The sequence below is a fragment of the Globicephala melas genome, chromosome 17 (genome assembly GCF_963455315.2).
Source record: "Globicephala melas chromosome 17, mGloMel1.2, whole genome shotgun sequence".
NCBI lineage: Eukaryota > Metazoa > Chordata > Mammalia > Artiodactyla > Delphinidae > Globicephala > Globicephala melas.
The window spans coordinates 29,005,557-29,022,090 of record NC_083330.1 but is presented as its reverse complement, the minus strand read 5'-3'; the positions used below and the strand labels follow the sequence as shown (position 1 = coordinate 29,022,090).

General features: G+C 36.1%; 2 protein-coding genes across 5 annotated transcripts in view; one reads left to right on the top strand and one right to left on the bottom strand.

Annotated features, from left to right (window-relative positions):
- The window catches only part of RMDN1 (regulator of microtubule dynamics 1), a 43,128-nt gene extending 37,979 nt beyond the window's left edge, over positions 1-5,149 (top strand). The window contains exon 10 of one of the 2 annotated variants that reach the window (XM_060287440.2): positions 84-5,149. In XM_060287440.2, coding sequence (XP_060143423.1) covers positions 84-107 — 24 coding nt within the window. In that variant the 3' untranslated portion in view covers positions 108-5,149. Of the gene's footprint in view, positions 1-27 lie in introns of both variants that reach the window. The other variant, XM_060287442.2, reaches the window with a different exon arrangement.
- WWP1 (WW domain containing E3 ubiquitin protein ligase 1) overlaps positions 4,061-16,534 on the bottom strand; it is a 113,640-nt gene continuing 101,166 nt past the window's right edge. For 2 of the 3 annotated variants that reach the window (XM_060287439.2, XM_030839247.3), the window contains 4 exons: positions 14,508-14,612; positions 11,890-11,986; positions 11,402-11,474; positions 4,062-5,675 (listed from right to left, as the gene is read on the bottom strand). In XM_060287439.2, coding sequence (XP_060143422.1) covers positions 5,576-5,675; positions 11,402-11,474; positions 11,890-11,986; positions 14,508-14,612 — 375 coding nt within the window. In that variant the 3' untranslated portion in view covers positions 4,062-5,575. Of the gene's footprint in view, positions 5,676-11,401; positions 11,475-11,889; positions 11,987-14,507; positions 14,613-16,534 lie in introns of all 3 variants that reach the window. The other variant, XM_070044000.1, reaches the window with a different exon arrangement.

Here is a 16,534-nt window from a genome sequence, read left to right as displayed (position 1 = left end):
GTAACCCCATCTTTTTTTTTCTCACAGCATTGACTTTTTGAAGGGGCCAGTCCAATTGTCTTATAGATTGTCCCTCATTCCAGAATGGCCTTACTGACAGCACTTAAGGAAACACTGTTCCGGGCTTCCCTGGTGGCGCAGTGGTCGAGAATGCAGGGGACGCGGGTTCACGCCCTGGTCTGGGAAGATCCCACGTGCTGCGGAGCGGCTGGGCCCGTGAGCCACGGCCGCTGAGCCTGCGCATCTGGAGCCTGTGCTCCGCAACGGGAGAGGCCGCAGCAGAGAGGCCCGCATACCACAAAAAAAAAAAAAAAAGTGTTCCATCTTATTTTCAGGGACTCAAGTTAATTATATGTATATTAGATCTTTGCCTTTTGTATTTATCACTTCTCTAATTTTTCTTTTACCTCTCAGTTTCATTTTCTTGGCTTCTTTCATTTCTATCTTCCATGTCCCTTATTTTTTTTATGTTTTCTTCCTTAGATACTGTTTGTCTTCACTTCTGAGATGTTTTTGTCTTTTTCTTCAATTTTTTTTTCCTGATTGACTTCAGTTAACAGGCATTTCACATCCTCATGTTGTTTGTCCAGTTTTGAATTTCTAATTTGGATTTTTTCGTGTCTGTAGTTATTTATTTATATTTAATTCATACTAGTATATTGTGCTTAAGAATTTTACTGTTTTCTCTGTGTTGAGCATTTTCATCTGAAATTTCCTCATTTTCAGTTTTCACTTTATTTAGAGTGACTTTGAATGTTATTTTTTGGAGGTGTGACTTTTTGTGTGTGCTGAGTTACCAGCAACACCAGGTTATCAAATGGGGGAGGTAAGGGGTTTGGATTAGTTCAGTAATAAATATCCTGTACTACACAGTTTTTGTAAAATAAGGTATCTATCTTTCAGTAGTAAAGCCTTTTATGGAGGGGAGGCTCTGTCTTTGATATTATATAGGGCTTTAAAAAAATTTTTTTGCTTTGAAATATAGATTCATAAGAAGTTGTCAAAAAATAGTACACAGAGAGGTCCTGTGTATCCGTCCCTCAGTTTGCCTCAGTGGTAACGTAACTATGGTACAATATCAAAACCAGGAAACTGTACAGTCCACAGACCTTATTCAGATTTTACCACTTTTAAGTGATCTCACTTGTGTGTGTGTTCTGTGCAGTTTTGTCACGTGTAAATTTTTGTAACTGCCACAATCAAGATACAGAACTGTTCCATCACAAAAATTCTTAGTGCTATGCCTTTATAGTCAAACCCATTCCCTGCCATCATCCCTAAGTCTGACAACCACTTATCTGTTCTCTATAATTTTGTTATTTCAAGAACATTATATAAATGGATCATACAGAATGTGACCTTTTGGGATTGAATTTTTTCATTCAGCATAACTCCTTTTTGAGAAGCATCTAAATTCAGTCAGTAGTTCCTTTTTATTGTTGATTATATTTCATTGTATGGGTGTACCAGTTTATTTAACTATCCACCTTAGGCCATTTAAGCTGTTTCCAGTCTGGCTGCTATGAACTTAAGGCTGATATAACTATATCAACAAATTTTAATCTCTGTGGGATAAACATCCAGAAGTGTGGTTGCTGGGTCTTTTATAGAGCTGCTATCTTTTTTCTCTCTTTACAATGCAATAGCTGCCTTCTCCAAAACGTGGTACTTTCCCAAGATTCTGATTATGTGTGCTTCCTCAACCTCTTTCTTTTGAGTTCCCAGGAGTCTGATTTACCAGTTCTCACACTGGTTCTTCGCATTTCTCCACTCAGGGTGGGATCTACTACTTCCGGGAATGAACCCTGAGACCCCATTATATTCTCCTTCCTGTGCAGTCCCTACTTGACTTGGTTCTTGAGTGTTCCAGAGCTGACTGCTAGTTTGAGATGCCTTTTTCTCCACATACATGTAAACAGAAGTTTGTAGTTTTCTGTCTTTTAAACATACTACAGACATGGGCTGTGGGTGATTATAACTGCCTCTTATGCATCTGTTTCCTTTTAAGAATGAGAGAAGAAATCTGATTTGGAATGTGGCTGTTATCCTACTATAATCTGAAAGCTCTCAATTAACTCCTTGTTACCAGAAATTTTCCTATCTGAGTGTTTAATCATAGACTGTGGAACAGCTGTGGACTTTGTAAAAATGACTTCTCTCAGACTGACTTTTTAAAATAAACATAATTACAAGGAGCAAACAAAACAACAAAAAAAACAATAACCTAATGGAATTGTGAGGATTAAAGAACATGTATTTACCATGAGTATCGGTAAATATTTAAAAATGCTATTATCATCTGATTGTGTTCTCCTTGGTCAAGACTGGGGAGAGAAAATTTGGAATTTAGGAGATGCCTCTTTTGTTCCAATTTCAGTATACGTGCTGCCAAAGTGAGGCCCTTTTGGACTTTTACTCTTTGTTGATTGGGGGGTGGTTTCCCCTTTTATTTTTTTGTTGTATTCATGTGGTGTTCACTATACAACCTGTTTGGACTGTACCTGGGCATTACTGGGAAGAAAAAATAGGAGGGGTTGATTACTTTGGCAAGGGCCATGAAGTTTATTTAACGAATGTCCTGTTCTGGCCCATTGCACTGCCCTGTATGTTTCTCTGTCTTGTGACTGAAGAGTATACACTAGGTACAAAGGAACCTCATTAAGGTAAAGGCTCCTCTGATGAGGTCTGGGCTTTTCCCTTGAGAGACAGACCAAATCCCCAGTAGACTTCAAGTTTGGCTTTTAAGTTCAGTGGACTTATAAAAGAACCTTTATTGTCTCATCTGCCTATTTCAACCGGAGATGATTTCTGTTCGACTTCTGTAATGCCCACTAGAGGATCTTAGGTTCAGCCAAATATTAAGACTCAAAAAGCCCACAGTAGGCTTCATCTGGCCCCAATTTACTCAGAAGGACAGAAACCATAGCTCACCCAGCAGGTCAATGTCAGGCCTCCTTACATTCAAAAGATGACCTTACAGCAGCAGTCTGTGTAGCAGCATATCCATGCAGCTCCCAGGAGTATCATCTCCCCAGGTGACAGCGCAGGAATCTCAAAGGGAAATACAGTTACAAGTTTCCATATTCTGGGAAGTCCACAGCTATGGTTTCGTATTAAGTGCCTGGAGTTTTCCCAGTCCAGATGCAACACACCAGTCGGGCCATTTTAAACAGAAGCAGCATTGCCTGACATTGTTGGCCCATACCACCCTATCTAGTTTTGAGAACTGGAAAAGCTAGGTGGCTGACCTAAGGCTGGAGGGCAAAGAGTTTTGTTAACCCTTTTGACTTTAACTGCCCTGGAAGTACTAAAAACAAAAACACCACTTGTAGCTTCTTTTCCTGTAAGACAAACAACTAATCTGATTGCTGAAACTGTGTTGTGCCTGTGACCCACTGACTGGGCTGTTTAGTGGTGGTGGTGGTGGGTAGTGGCACTGAAATGAAGTGACAGTATAAACCTGTTTCTGAGCCTCCCTCGTTTGCTGATTTCCTCATGAAGTGTCTGTGTTCAGGCACAGTGAGCCCTGCACTTCTAATTTCTCTGCCTGGCCCAGCACAGGACAGGGATGGGAAGGGGGGGAAAAACAAGTCTCAGGTTTCTCTCACTGACACTGAGTAGGTATATCAAGACAATAAATCCTGCCTATAGGTCTGGATTTCTACAATTAATATGAAAGATAGAAGGACCTGTTAAGTTCTCCAAACCAGCCTTCTCCAGAAAGCTGGTTTGGTCTCTCCGTAGGCTCTGTGTAGCCTCATCTGTTGTATGGTAATTTCTTACCTTAAGTGAGAAGGGGGGATGGGCACCCTGAAAGCTTCCTGTCTTCATTCCAATGTGCTACATGATGTTCTCTCAAGCCTCTACTGAATGACAGTAACTTCTGTCAGCAAACTTCATCAGCTGTGGTACTTTCATGGTATAATTTAAGCAGCCCTTTTGAAGACTAGTCACCCTCTATTGCATAGTCTGTTCTGTACATTAGTTTTCTTGTTTTTTGTTTGTTTTTTATTCATTAGGCATGAAAATAACTAGAACATTAATAGTGAGGATTTGGGAAAAGAGTCTATTCAAGCGAGGGGATCACGGACTTTATTTCATCTTTACTGTGGATTCTGAATAAAAATGCAGAAGACCATCTAAATTAATATGTAGAAAAATAAAATTTTGGCAAAACAAAAACTACTGTTTAGGGAAGTTAAATTGTATACTAGTATCTTTTGTATGTACTTAGTAGTGAAATATGTTACAGGTAGCATTCTAAGATGTCAGTTCCATGGTTGTAAAAAAAAAATTTTAAGTTAATGAAATTTACAGTACATACTGAAATAATGCTACAAGTGGAAATTTAAATTTTTATATTAATAGGGAAGCCCAGCTTGCTAAAGCAGCATTAATATTCACATCAGATTTTAACTTGTTATACATTTTTGTAGTTCAGTAAATGTCCTTGATAATGAAAAACAAAGTGTTATTGGAACAAAAATAGTAATCTATGTAAAAAGGAGGGGGGAGACCAAAATATTTTTTATAAGCTTATTCAGATACATGGAATTTTCATGAATTTAAGAGGAATGAAGATATGCAAACAGTAACAGAAAATCAGTAGACTTGAGTTTTCAAATGCTTATGTAAGTCTTCAATCCATCTGGTTTTATGAAACCAAAACTTGGAACACAAACAAAAGCAGAAAAGTTCACATTACCTTTTTATATGTTCCTAAGTATCAAATCGCATCAATTTATTATGAATTTAAAGAACATCACATATTTTAAAACTAAAGTACAGAAGTGCCTGATTCTTTTTAATTCCACAAATACCTAGCATCCCAAAGTAACATGTAAACAAACCTCTATGCTACTCAGTGAATTCTCTCCAATTTCTAGAATAAACTAAATGGTAGTAGATCTAGTATATGACTTTCATGTAAGTTACGGTTTCATTCATGACTCTGACTATATTAGAGATGTAGCAAAGAGGGAAAATTTTCAACTACTGTATTTATTTAAAACAAACTGACAGGTTCAAGCACCCATCTTAAGAAAAGCCAGCAGCATTTTTTAACATATTCAAAGTAAGATTTTGGCCTAAGCCCTTAATACCTTCCTGAACAGCCATGCAACAAAACACCCTCAAGAGGTGTTACAAAGGGAAAAAAAACATGGAGTAATTTGTACTTCTTCCCCTGGATAACAGAAACAAGGTAAAGCAAATCCAGATTATTTTTGAATGAACGGCTGTCATGTTTAATACACTCTGAGCTCTATAAAACTAGAGCCACTATCATATATGCTTATATAGATATATACTTATTTTTAATAAAGTCTCTTCCTTGCTTCAACTTCAAAATTTAAGGATGATTTTTTTCCTAGTCAGTCACTTCAAGGGAACAATAAATAAAGTAGAAAAGGATGAACTGTTTTGCATATTTCTGTGGAAGAACGGAAAACATTTATACTTTGAGGGGTTCAGAAAATTCACTGTACAGAATGAACAGCTTATATACACTATCTGTGCAACTTTTCTTGGCTGGGGTATTTAAATGCAAGAGCTCCTCCAAGACAAGAAGCCACATTCATTCTTGTCCAAATCCCTCTGTCTCTTCTATTGCAAAAAGAAGTTTTTCCTTTAGTTGTTCATAACTCTTATATGGTGGTAGATCCAAGCGATTAAAACTGAACAAAAACAAAAACAAAATCAGATGTGTTTTCAATAAAACAAACTCTGAAAAGACTTCTAATACAATATTTTTTTAAAGCACATTTGAAAAACTAACTGGAAGAATGTAAAAATTTTGCCAGAAGTATTCTAACACACAATTTACTACTTTATTATTTATTATTATTTACTAATTTATTACTTAACAAATATAATATTAAATATACAAATTTTCTTACAGCAGTCAATTCAAATTTAAGACCTAGTCACAAAAATATTTTAACGTTTCCCAGAGAAAGCTGGAATTAAAAATAATAATTGGAGCAATATGGATAAAACTGCTGGAATTTTTTTTAAAGAAGCACTAATTTTTCTCTTTTCTATACTATTATTGTTACATTGTGTCATGAGTCCCCCTAACTTCTCTTGGGTTAAAGAGTCCATTTCTTTCACTCACCCACCAATTCATTCATCAGTTATTTATTGAGAATCTTTAATATATCAGGTATTTTTCCAGGAGCTGGTGATACAATGATGAAAAAGTAAAGTGCTTGTCCTCACTGAACTTACATTCTAGGGTGGAGACAGTCAATAACCAAATATATATTTTTGTCTTTTCAAATAATCTCATCATATGTATAACCGTTTCTAAAATAATATGCTTACAGTCTTGCTAGACTCAAAGGATTCCCTGCTGGGATTAACTGATGAAATGTAGAAAATATTGAAAATGCTTAAAACATCAATGTATTGTTTTACAATTTACAAAGGTGTGAAATAACATTTAATTTTTTTAAGATACAGCACTGAGTAGCTGGGTTAAGATTCAGGAGTTTTGGATTTTGGTCCCCACTATTAGTGTCTAGTGAAATAGCTCTGAGAAGTCAAAACCTTTCTGTACTTTCATTTTCTCATGTGGAAGGTTTCTATAGATTATCCAATTCCCTTCTACTACTCTACCAGTTATCTGCCCTTATAAGAGTCAGGAAACCTGTAAATCAAGAAAGAGCCTTTTGAAACAAGGCAGCCAATTAAAATGGTATTCTTCTCAGACCATGTTATTCTGTTTGAAAAGTTGTTAATTTAACAGTAACAGTTAAGAGGACTATATATCTTCCCATTGTGTGCCCCCTCCCCACCCCCACCTTTAAACTATGCCTCAAGGTACAGTCTGATTCTGAACTGAGGTCAGGAAAAAATTTTTCAATAGAGCCCTATACTAACCAGTCACCTGCCTCTGTCAAACTGTCATTCTATTTACTAAATATCCCCCATCTTTTCCCTCCTGATCATTTCTATTGCTACTATATTCTCCTATATATACTTCCCCATCATCTTTTATCTAGACCATCAGTATTTCCTGCCTACTGATCTTGCATCCTTTTTTTTTTTTTTAACTTCTTCACAACCTATATAGCCTTATATCATTGCCAGGGGTACTTTCTTAAAAAGACATGATGGTTTAAAAAACCTCTGCTGCTTCTAATGACTAAGGATGGGGAAGTGGGCAAGGAAGCCTATGCTGTTTGGTATAGCCCCTATCAACTTATTTAATGTTCTCCAAGCATACCACACACTTTTCTGTTCTATGACCATGCTCTTATGGCTCTCCTATGTTCTGGAATACCCTTTTCTGCCTATAAAAATATTATTAAGAATCAGTCCAAATGCTACAACTTCCTCCAAGAATTCTCCTTGAACATGTTATACAGACTTAATAATTCCCCTCTCCATAAGCTTTTTTTTTTTTTTTCAGAAGGACGAAGTAAAAATTTTATTTTTCACATGTGAGGACCTAGCAAATGCTGTAAATTCTTGGATTTGGTGAAAATTAAAACATTATACACAAACTATGGTCATGTTTATCCATGTATATAATATGGAAGGTGAATATATGTAGAGAGTTGGCATTTGTAATACATAAGCTTTTTTTACTTCTGTTTTAGCATTTACTTTACTCTGTATTATGACTGTTTTTTTTCCATTAGATTCCAAAACCCACAAGGGCAGAGTCATCTCTACTCTCCTAACACAGATCCATTCTGTATACAGTAGACATTTCGTAAATGTTGAGTTGAACCACATAAGAAAATGTATTACTTTAAAACATCCAAAACAGGGTTCTGTTTTAAGACATCAGCCATTATGTTTTGTGCTGGCTTACAAAAGGACAAAGACATACTAAAATCTATTCATCTTTTATTGAGTACTTACTATGTGAATATCAGAATACTATTTTAAGTTTTATTTTAGCTTTTGTTCTAGTTTCAGCTTTGAGTAAAGTTTGCTACTTCTATTTTCTTATATATAAAAAGGGAAGACATCAATACTTTTCTCATGGACTCTAAGGGAACAGTACTCTATTGGCTTGCTATACACTGTATATAGCCTGCAGCACCCCTGCCCTGAAAGCTGCCACCTCACTAAGCAAAGCACTGGGGATGAAAGCAGTAGGACCCAATCTGAGAATAATCAGGAATGCTTCCACCATAGATTATGGCACTGCTTACCTCAGTCACTACCGAAGACTCAAGTCTTTCTGGGTCATCTATTTTCATCTAAATTCTCATCCCAATACTGATCAACCATATTTCCCCTGATCTGAATTAAATCCCCACCTGTGTCAGACCTTTCCAATCCATTCTTTTGGACTTATATTTTATGATTTGCAGGCTTCTATAGTCTTAACAACTCCTCTCTTGCCTTAACTGAAATCCAGCTAGTCTGAAATATTCTATTTCCTCTGCAGCCAGTAAACAAACTTTCCTCCTCTGAGGCAAACACAGTCTGGCTATGCAGCCTTCTTTCTGCACTTTTTGCTATCACCTGCTGACCATGTTCCTTCACTCAGTGAAATCTCTGGCACCTTCTTCATAGTCCTCTCATTCACATGGGTGACATGCAATGCCACAGCCTCTCAATTCTTGCCCTTCCTCAGTGACCTGTTCCTCTACTTCAGTATCATACCTTGAACCTTGTCATCACCAGTAAAGGAAGTTACTAATTAAAACACTCTATTCTCTGATTATCTGTCTTTCCCAACTTATTTCAATTAAAATGCCAACCTTTCTCACCATCCTATCTTGTCCTCAGACTCTTCCTATCTTCACTTTTTACTTAAGCCACAGCCCATCATTATAATTACTTTAGAGGTCATGGTCCATCATTATAATCACTACCTTGCAAATATTTTAAAACCCTCTCTCTCCTTTTTGAACTTACTGAAACTCAAACCCTGAATGAATACAACCTTCTACTTTCTCATTCCTTGTACCTTAACAGTTGAAAATTACTGCAGGGAAAATCTGACAACTTAGGTAGATTATTGTCACTTTAGATGAACTAGTAGATCCAAGTGGACAATCTAATGTTATCCAGCATTCTCAGCCATATTTCTACTCTATGACAGCTCTCCTTTCTTTCTCCTCAAGTCTTTCCTTTCTTCACTGTTAGCCAGTGACCTCAACCTTATACTCTGAGAAAACAAACCAACGGTGGATTAAACTCTATTCTTTCACAAAATCTAAAATCTATCTATAGTTTACATCCAACTTTCCTTCCTCTTCTGTTACAACAGAGGAAATGTTCTTGTTTTTATAAAAGGCGAATTCCTTAACTCACACTCAAGATCCCAATTCTTTTCATCTTTCTTAAAGAATTTTCTTCTTTGGTTATATGAACTCTCTGTCCCTGCCTCAACAATCTCTCCTCTATTGGATTCACCAATTTAATCTAACCTGGTGTTCTCAAATGTTCTTGGTCACAGGATCCCTTTTCACATCTAAAAATACTGAGAAACCCAAAGAGCTTTTGTTTATGTGAATTATAGCTGTTGATATTTACCATATTATAAGTTAAAGCAAATTTTAAAAGTAATTTACTTTGAAATAAAAGTAAAATTTTTATGAAAAAAACTTTTCAAAAAAGTAGTGAAAAGAGTGACCTTGTTTCATATTTTTGCAAATCATTTTAATATCTGGCTATTTTAATAGAAGACATCTGGATTCTGATACCTATGTGAGCATTTATTCTGTGGGACTATATTGTTTTAGATTAAGCATATGAAAACTGTCCCCATACAGACATGCAGTTAGAAAACAGAGATGTACTCAAGTCATTTTTTTCAGATAATTGTGGATATTATTCTTTGATAGCATACTAAATTTGACGAGGTTATGCCTAATATGGGTTTTGAAACCATATCAAATAACTTTTTGTACTCTGTTATATGAAATCCATTGGTTTATTTTACACTTTGAATGCATGCTTTACCCATGCATCAGTTTGTAACATCATGCATCGGTCATTTGGAAATACTGGTTCACCAAGTTATAAAGAATTTTCAAATATTAAAAAAAGTCTTGGGAAGCTGTCAAGCTCAAGGTGGTACATACAAGTTTTGCAAAATTCTGATTTTTGCATGAAACCTCAATTTTATCATCACCAACAAATGCTGTTAGTGGTTTTCCTTAAGGTGACAAGTTTTACTTCATTAATTTTCAAGGAAAAAAGTCTGAATAAACAGTTTGTCTTTCATGTTTTCAAGTAGAAAAAGTGTTCCAAAAAGAAAGCAAGCTGTTCAGCTTACAACTCAACAACTGCCCAAGAGCTTCCCCTCAAGACAGCCACCAAAGTGCTTTATGCAGACTTCCCATTTTGTCATACAGAATGTTAAAAAAGCTACATACATACTTCAAGCAACAAGATTTAATGAAGTTAATAGCTTTTAATACTTCATAAAGAACAACAAAAAGCCTGGCTTTTTTTTTTGCTTTAAACTTCAAATGTGTGGTGTTGAAAAATGCAGAGATAGCAGTTTTGTGCCACTGCCTTGACTTGTGCTAAGTCAACAGCAGTTGACCCACCATTACTTTGGTACCACAAGTGCAAATGTCAAAACAATAAAAAGGCAAAAATGACTTAGTGTGAAAATAGTTTTGATCTCCTGAAAGAACCACGTACATTTAAGCCATCACCATCTTTTGCCTGGATGACTATAAGAGTTCTATAACTAATCTCCCCGCACTCACTCATCCAATTCCCTCTCTCCTCTGTTGCCAGACTGATTTTTCTTGGATCTCATTATCTGCTATTTAAAACTCTTCAAAGCCTTCTAATTGTTCTTAGAAACAAATTCCTTATAATAGCTGATAAGGCTCTACATAATTTAGCCCCTGCCTACATTTCCAAATTCTTTTATCCCCTCCCCTGATTCATTAAGTTCCATTCACACCAAGGCATCTTTTATTTCCTTGAAAAACGACCCTGTACAAAGAGTGCACTTCCCCTGTTTCTTCCCACAGCATGCTATTTATCAAACTCAACTTAAACATCACAGTTTCCAAGAAACCTCCTTGACCACCCAATCCAAAGGAGGTTCCCCTCTAGTTGTTCTCTTGGTTTCCTTTGAAGGCTCCTAGCATTTGCAAAGAGTTGTTTACCTGTGTGTCTTTTGTGTCCCCATCCCCAATGAAGCGCAAACTTCATAAAAGGCAGAGAGCACTTCAATCTCATTCTGTACATAGTGGGTATGCTAAATATTTGTTGAATCAATGGATACATTTCTCAAGTATTTATATTAACCAATCATTCTAATGTGTTTAGTTATAGAATACTATGTTAATCAACCTGTTCTCAAAATTGAAATTCTGTCTACTTTAATGAATAAGAAATTATACTGGGTCTTACATTAAAAAAAAAAGACTTTGGCTTTCACCTTCCTATTTAAGATTCTTGAACTTACCATGTGTGGCTTCTTGGTAACCAGGTATCTTTGCCGACTTTTTCAATGCAAAATTTTTGAGGCCCATTACTTCCTAAATCAGGAAAATAAGACAAAATTTATCTGGTCCTTTACACTTTTTGGTAACTAGTCAAATAATAGAACATGTCACATAGTCAACCTGAATAATACAGAAGAAACTACAATGTAAGTTACTTCTGCCTAGAGAAACTTCTTATTGCTGCAAAGATCCAGCAATAAGAATTACAAAGTGGAAAGATAAGTATTTCTATAGCATCTTGCTCCCTTCACAAAGCAATGGCCAACCAGGCTTTGTGAGCAGACTTTCATTTTTGTGTTACAAGTGTATTCGATATTAACCATTAATTTGTCTTTCTTCTGGTAGATGCCCTACATAAAGCACAGAAGAAGAATCCTTAGGTTCAAGTCTGTTTTATGTCTAAACGCCATTATTATCCCAAAATTATCTACAGAGAAACTGCATTTACCCATGAGCTCAGCAAATCCTCCTAGAGGTAAACGGCAGGTTCCAGTGACAAACTGCAGTAGTCGCATTCTTACTTCATTGTCTGTCTCTTTCACAAACTGTGTAACAAAATCAAATTTACTTTAATATAAAATAAATACTAGATTATCTTCAATAGTGAAAATAGTAGAGCCTTAAATTATTCTTAAATTTCTTCTGGAAACTTAAGAATTTAACTTGAAGGAGAAGAAATTTAACACAAACTAGTTTTAAAATATATGTGGTAAGTGGCTGCAGCATTCATCATTTATTCAGGCTGGGCACTATGCTCGGTACACTTATCAATCTTACTTCAGTTAATCCTCACAATCACACCATAGGTTGGCCACTATTGTTATTATTATATCCATCTTACAGAGAGGAAATGGAGGCCTAGAAAGGTTGTCATTTGTCCACGGTCAGACCACTGACCAGGGCAGATGTTGTGGCTGGGCTACACTATTACAGCTGTCACCTGTTGAGGGCTCCTGCCATGTGCTGTGCCATATGCTTTTTGTGTATTTGGCCCTTACGACAATATTATGAGATAGTTACTATCATTAGCATCTGCAGTATACATATAAGAAAATGGAGGCCCGGAGAGGTGAAATAATTTGTCCTTCTCAAACTGCTAATAAGTAGCAGAACTAAGATTTGAACTCAGGTCTGGCTGAGCTCTAAACCACTGTTATCCTGACCCGAGCCACCTACCCTTCTCCGCTGTAAGCTACCAAAGATGAACAAATACTTCCCAACTGCCACTTTCAATGGTTTGTGGTATTTTCTTCCACTAAACATCATTTTCCCAACTCTCTTCTTCATATTTGAAAACCTAAAGTATGCATTCTTCTAAAAATATATCTAGTTCACAGACTATCTCTTTTCAAAGTGGACATAAATGGGTAATGTGAAATACTGATCTGAATTGGTCTGAGTATCTTACAACCGAAGGCAAGGAACTTAGGGAACAGTCTGAGAGTAGAAATGTATCTTAAAAACAGGGACTAAACTTTAGCTAACAATAGGACAAAGCGTTGTGCTAATTATGACCAAAAATGTTTCTGCACAGAATTGTGCTGAGGCAACATATTTCATCAAGACAAAGAAATACAGCTTATTACCAGGTCTGGCATAAACCTCACCACTGTCCCCGAAACAAACCCAATTCAGAAAACACAACTATTCATTTGGATTTACATAACTCAAGGCTTAAGCTCCTCGAGTATATAAATACAAAGTCCAAAGGGAAAGTCAGGGAACAAAAGGAGTAAGAAGCTGGTAATGAGCCTAAAAGGGAAGATTACAGATACCTGCACAAATTCTGTATGTGACGCAATTCTGATGTTTTAGGCTTGATAATAGAGTTATTCTTACCTTTTTGTTTATTTCTTTATTTTTTTTTACAATAGATAATACATGCACATAGTGTGGAACTCAAAGGCAGCAGAAGGGCACAGCAGGAAGAGCAGCCCACACATGCACCTCTGCCTCAATGTCAGCTCTCTGCAACTGCTGCTCGCGTGCCCTCTACCTTTACAGATGCTGTATTCATACACTAGCAGACACTCTGTCTATACAGAATATATATTCTCCTTTTAACCAAATAATATACACACCTTTTTTCCCTTAATATTGTACTGAAAAATATTATCCTCCAATATTTTTGTTAATTTGCATTAAGAAAAAGAATGATGACAAGGTACAGAATTACATAATGGATATATTACAATTTATTTACTCAGTTCCCCCTGACGGACATTTAGGTGTCTCAGGTCTTCACTAGTGTACCAATAATGTAGCAATAAATACTCTGGTATGAGCCATTTTGCATATGTGAAGTGTATCCATAGGATAAATTTCTAGAAGTGTCCACACTTCTTTAAAGTATGGAGCAATAAACATATGACATATCCTCATGAAAAGATGCAACCTTTGGAAAATCTTTCTATAGTAACAGAAAAACCCAGGCTTTTCACCTGAAAGTGAAACAGTTAAGCACAAGTACACCAGATGTTCAGTTACTAAGCTGCTCAAATGAGTCTCAATTAGTAAATTTATGTGGATAATATCCCTGGCCTAGAGATTTTAAATTTCAAACAACACACAAACACAAAAGAAAGGAGAGGGAAAGAGAGAGAAAGAGTGTGAGAGAGAGAGAGAGAGAAAGGAAAGAGAGGAAAGAAAAGTCATTCCTGGACATTATCCTCTAGATTGTTCTAACTCCCTGGCATATTATCACCTTTAGAGGAATTAAGTATCTGCGTTGACTTTCTCATTAAAAACATACTTCCTCATTTACTTCTAGAATTAAGTGGAATTTATAGAATACTTTCATACTACTAGAAAAAAATGTTATACCTACAACTATTACCATTAAGCTATTAATTAAAGAAGATAGTCATTTATTCTTTCATTTAGGAAAAAAGCAATGGAAAATCCTTTAACAAGTATTCACACTATGCACTTCCGACTTAAAATTCAAAGACTAAATACCATGTCTAAAAGCAGTCTCAACTTTAAAAGTGAACTGTTTTCAAACCCCCAGTTCATTAGGAAACATTTTCTTTGAGTACTCTGATTCAAAAAGATAAAAGCAAATACCTGCCAAAACCAGATGATCTGCTTGCTGTTTCTGGTATAATGTCGATACACCGTGTTTCTCTGCCAATCTGCTAAGTCAACCTCCTGCATGCCACACAACATGACCTGGGAAAGGAGCACAGTATCAGGTCACAGTAAAGATTTAGTGAAGAGAGTAACCATATGACTGAAATCTGCTAATGCCCAGCTATGCACATGCATAATTATGTAAACAGCTATGTGTACATCAAATAAAGGTCACAGTAAGCAAACCCAACAAAATCTGTGGCAATTTAACATGCAGAATTCTATGGCACTTTATCTTACCCATGTTTACTGAACTTAAACTGAAAACATTTAAAGTAACTATTCATCAAGAAAAACATCAGCTGTGTGCCAGAACAATCTCTTTTACTATAAATATATCCCAAATTAGACACACAAATTACAAATAAATTTCTAGTTCTTCTTTTTTTTAAATCTATGCTACCTTATCTATTTAAAATTTAAAATATACTAACCTCTTGTTATTCATCTATCCAGGCTTTGGGAATAAAATATTCTACATACGTGACCTTTTCAAATTAACTCCAGTTTATTATATATGGGATGAAAACTATTTTTGGCATAATAAGATAAAAAAGTATAATACTTTATTTCTCATAAGTTAACTATGATCTATAATTTACATACAATAAAATGTGCATATTTTAAGTACAGAGTTAGATGCTTTGACAGATGTATACACCGGTGTAACCACTACCATAATCAATAGGTAGAATATTTCCATCGTGTCCCTTGTCGCAGTTAAAACCACCATCCTTATCTTTGGCTCTAGGTGATCAACGATTTCACCATAGACTAGATTTTTGAGAATATGAGACAATACTACACATATCCCCTCTCTTTTCTGTTTTCTTTTCCCGCTTAGCACAATGTTTATGAGATTCATCCACGTTGTTGTGGGTACCAGTACTTCTTTCATATTGCTGAGTGGTATTTCATTATATAAATATACAACAATTTATTTATCCTCTCCCTTGTTGATGGGACATTTAGGTTACTTCAAATTTTTGATTTTGATGAATAAAGTTGTGACAAACACTTATGGAAAAGTCTTTGTGTGAAAATATACTTCATTTCCACATGAATAAACACCTACTAGTGGAACTGCTAGGGCATAAGGCTGATGTATATTTAACACTGTACGAAACTACCAACAGTATCCCAAGGTGGTAATTCATTTAGTTTGAATTTGCAATTCCCCAATGATTACTGCGCATCGAATGTTTACATGCCATCAGTATAGCTTCTTGGGCTTCCCTGGTGGTGCAGTGGTTAAGAATCCACCTGCCAATGCAAGGGACATGGGTTCAAGCTCTGGTATGGGAAGATCCCATGTGCCACGGAGCAACTAAACCCATGCACCACAGCTACTGAGCCTGCACTCGAGAGCCTGCGAGCCACAACTACTGAAGCCTGCGCGCCTAGAGCCCGTGCTCCACAACAAGAGAAACCACTGCAATAAGAAGCCTGCGCACCGCAATGAAGATAGCCCCTGCTCGCTGCAACTAGAGAAAGCCCGCACGCAGCAACGAAGACCCAACACAGCCAAAAATAAATAAAATAAATTTATTTAAAAAAGAAAAAAAAGTACATAGCTTCTTTTTGTAAAGTGAGTCTTTACTTACTTTTAAAAAATTGTCTTTTTACTGAGTTACAAGTTTTTAATATATTCTGGATACAAGACCTTTGTCTCAAGAGTTTCTCTCAGTGTGTAGGTTGCCTTTTCATTTACTTAACAGCATCTTTTGAAAGGAAGTTTTTAGTTTTGATGAAGTCCAACATCCTTTGTGGGTGTGTGTGGTCTACTGCTTTACTGTGTTCTTCCTAAGACACTTCTGTCCACACTAAGATTTTTCTATGTTTTCTTTTTCGCTTTCATATTTATGTTTATGATTTATTTTAAATTAATCTTTGTTTATGAGCTGAAGTAGGGGTTAAGATTAATTTTCTTCCGTATGAATATCAAGTTGATCCAGCATCAC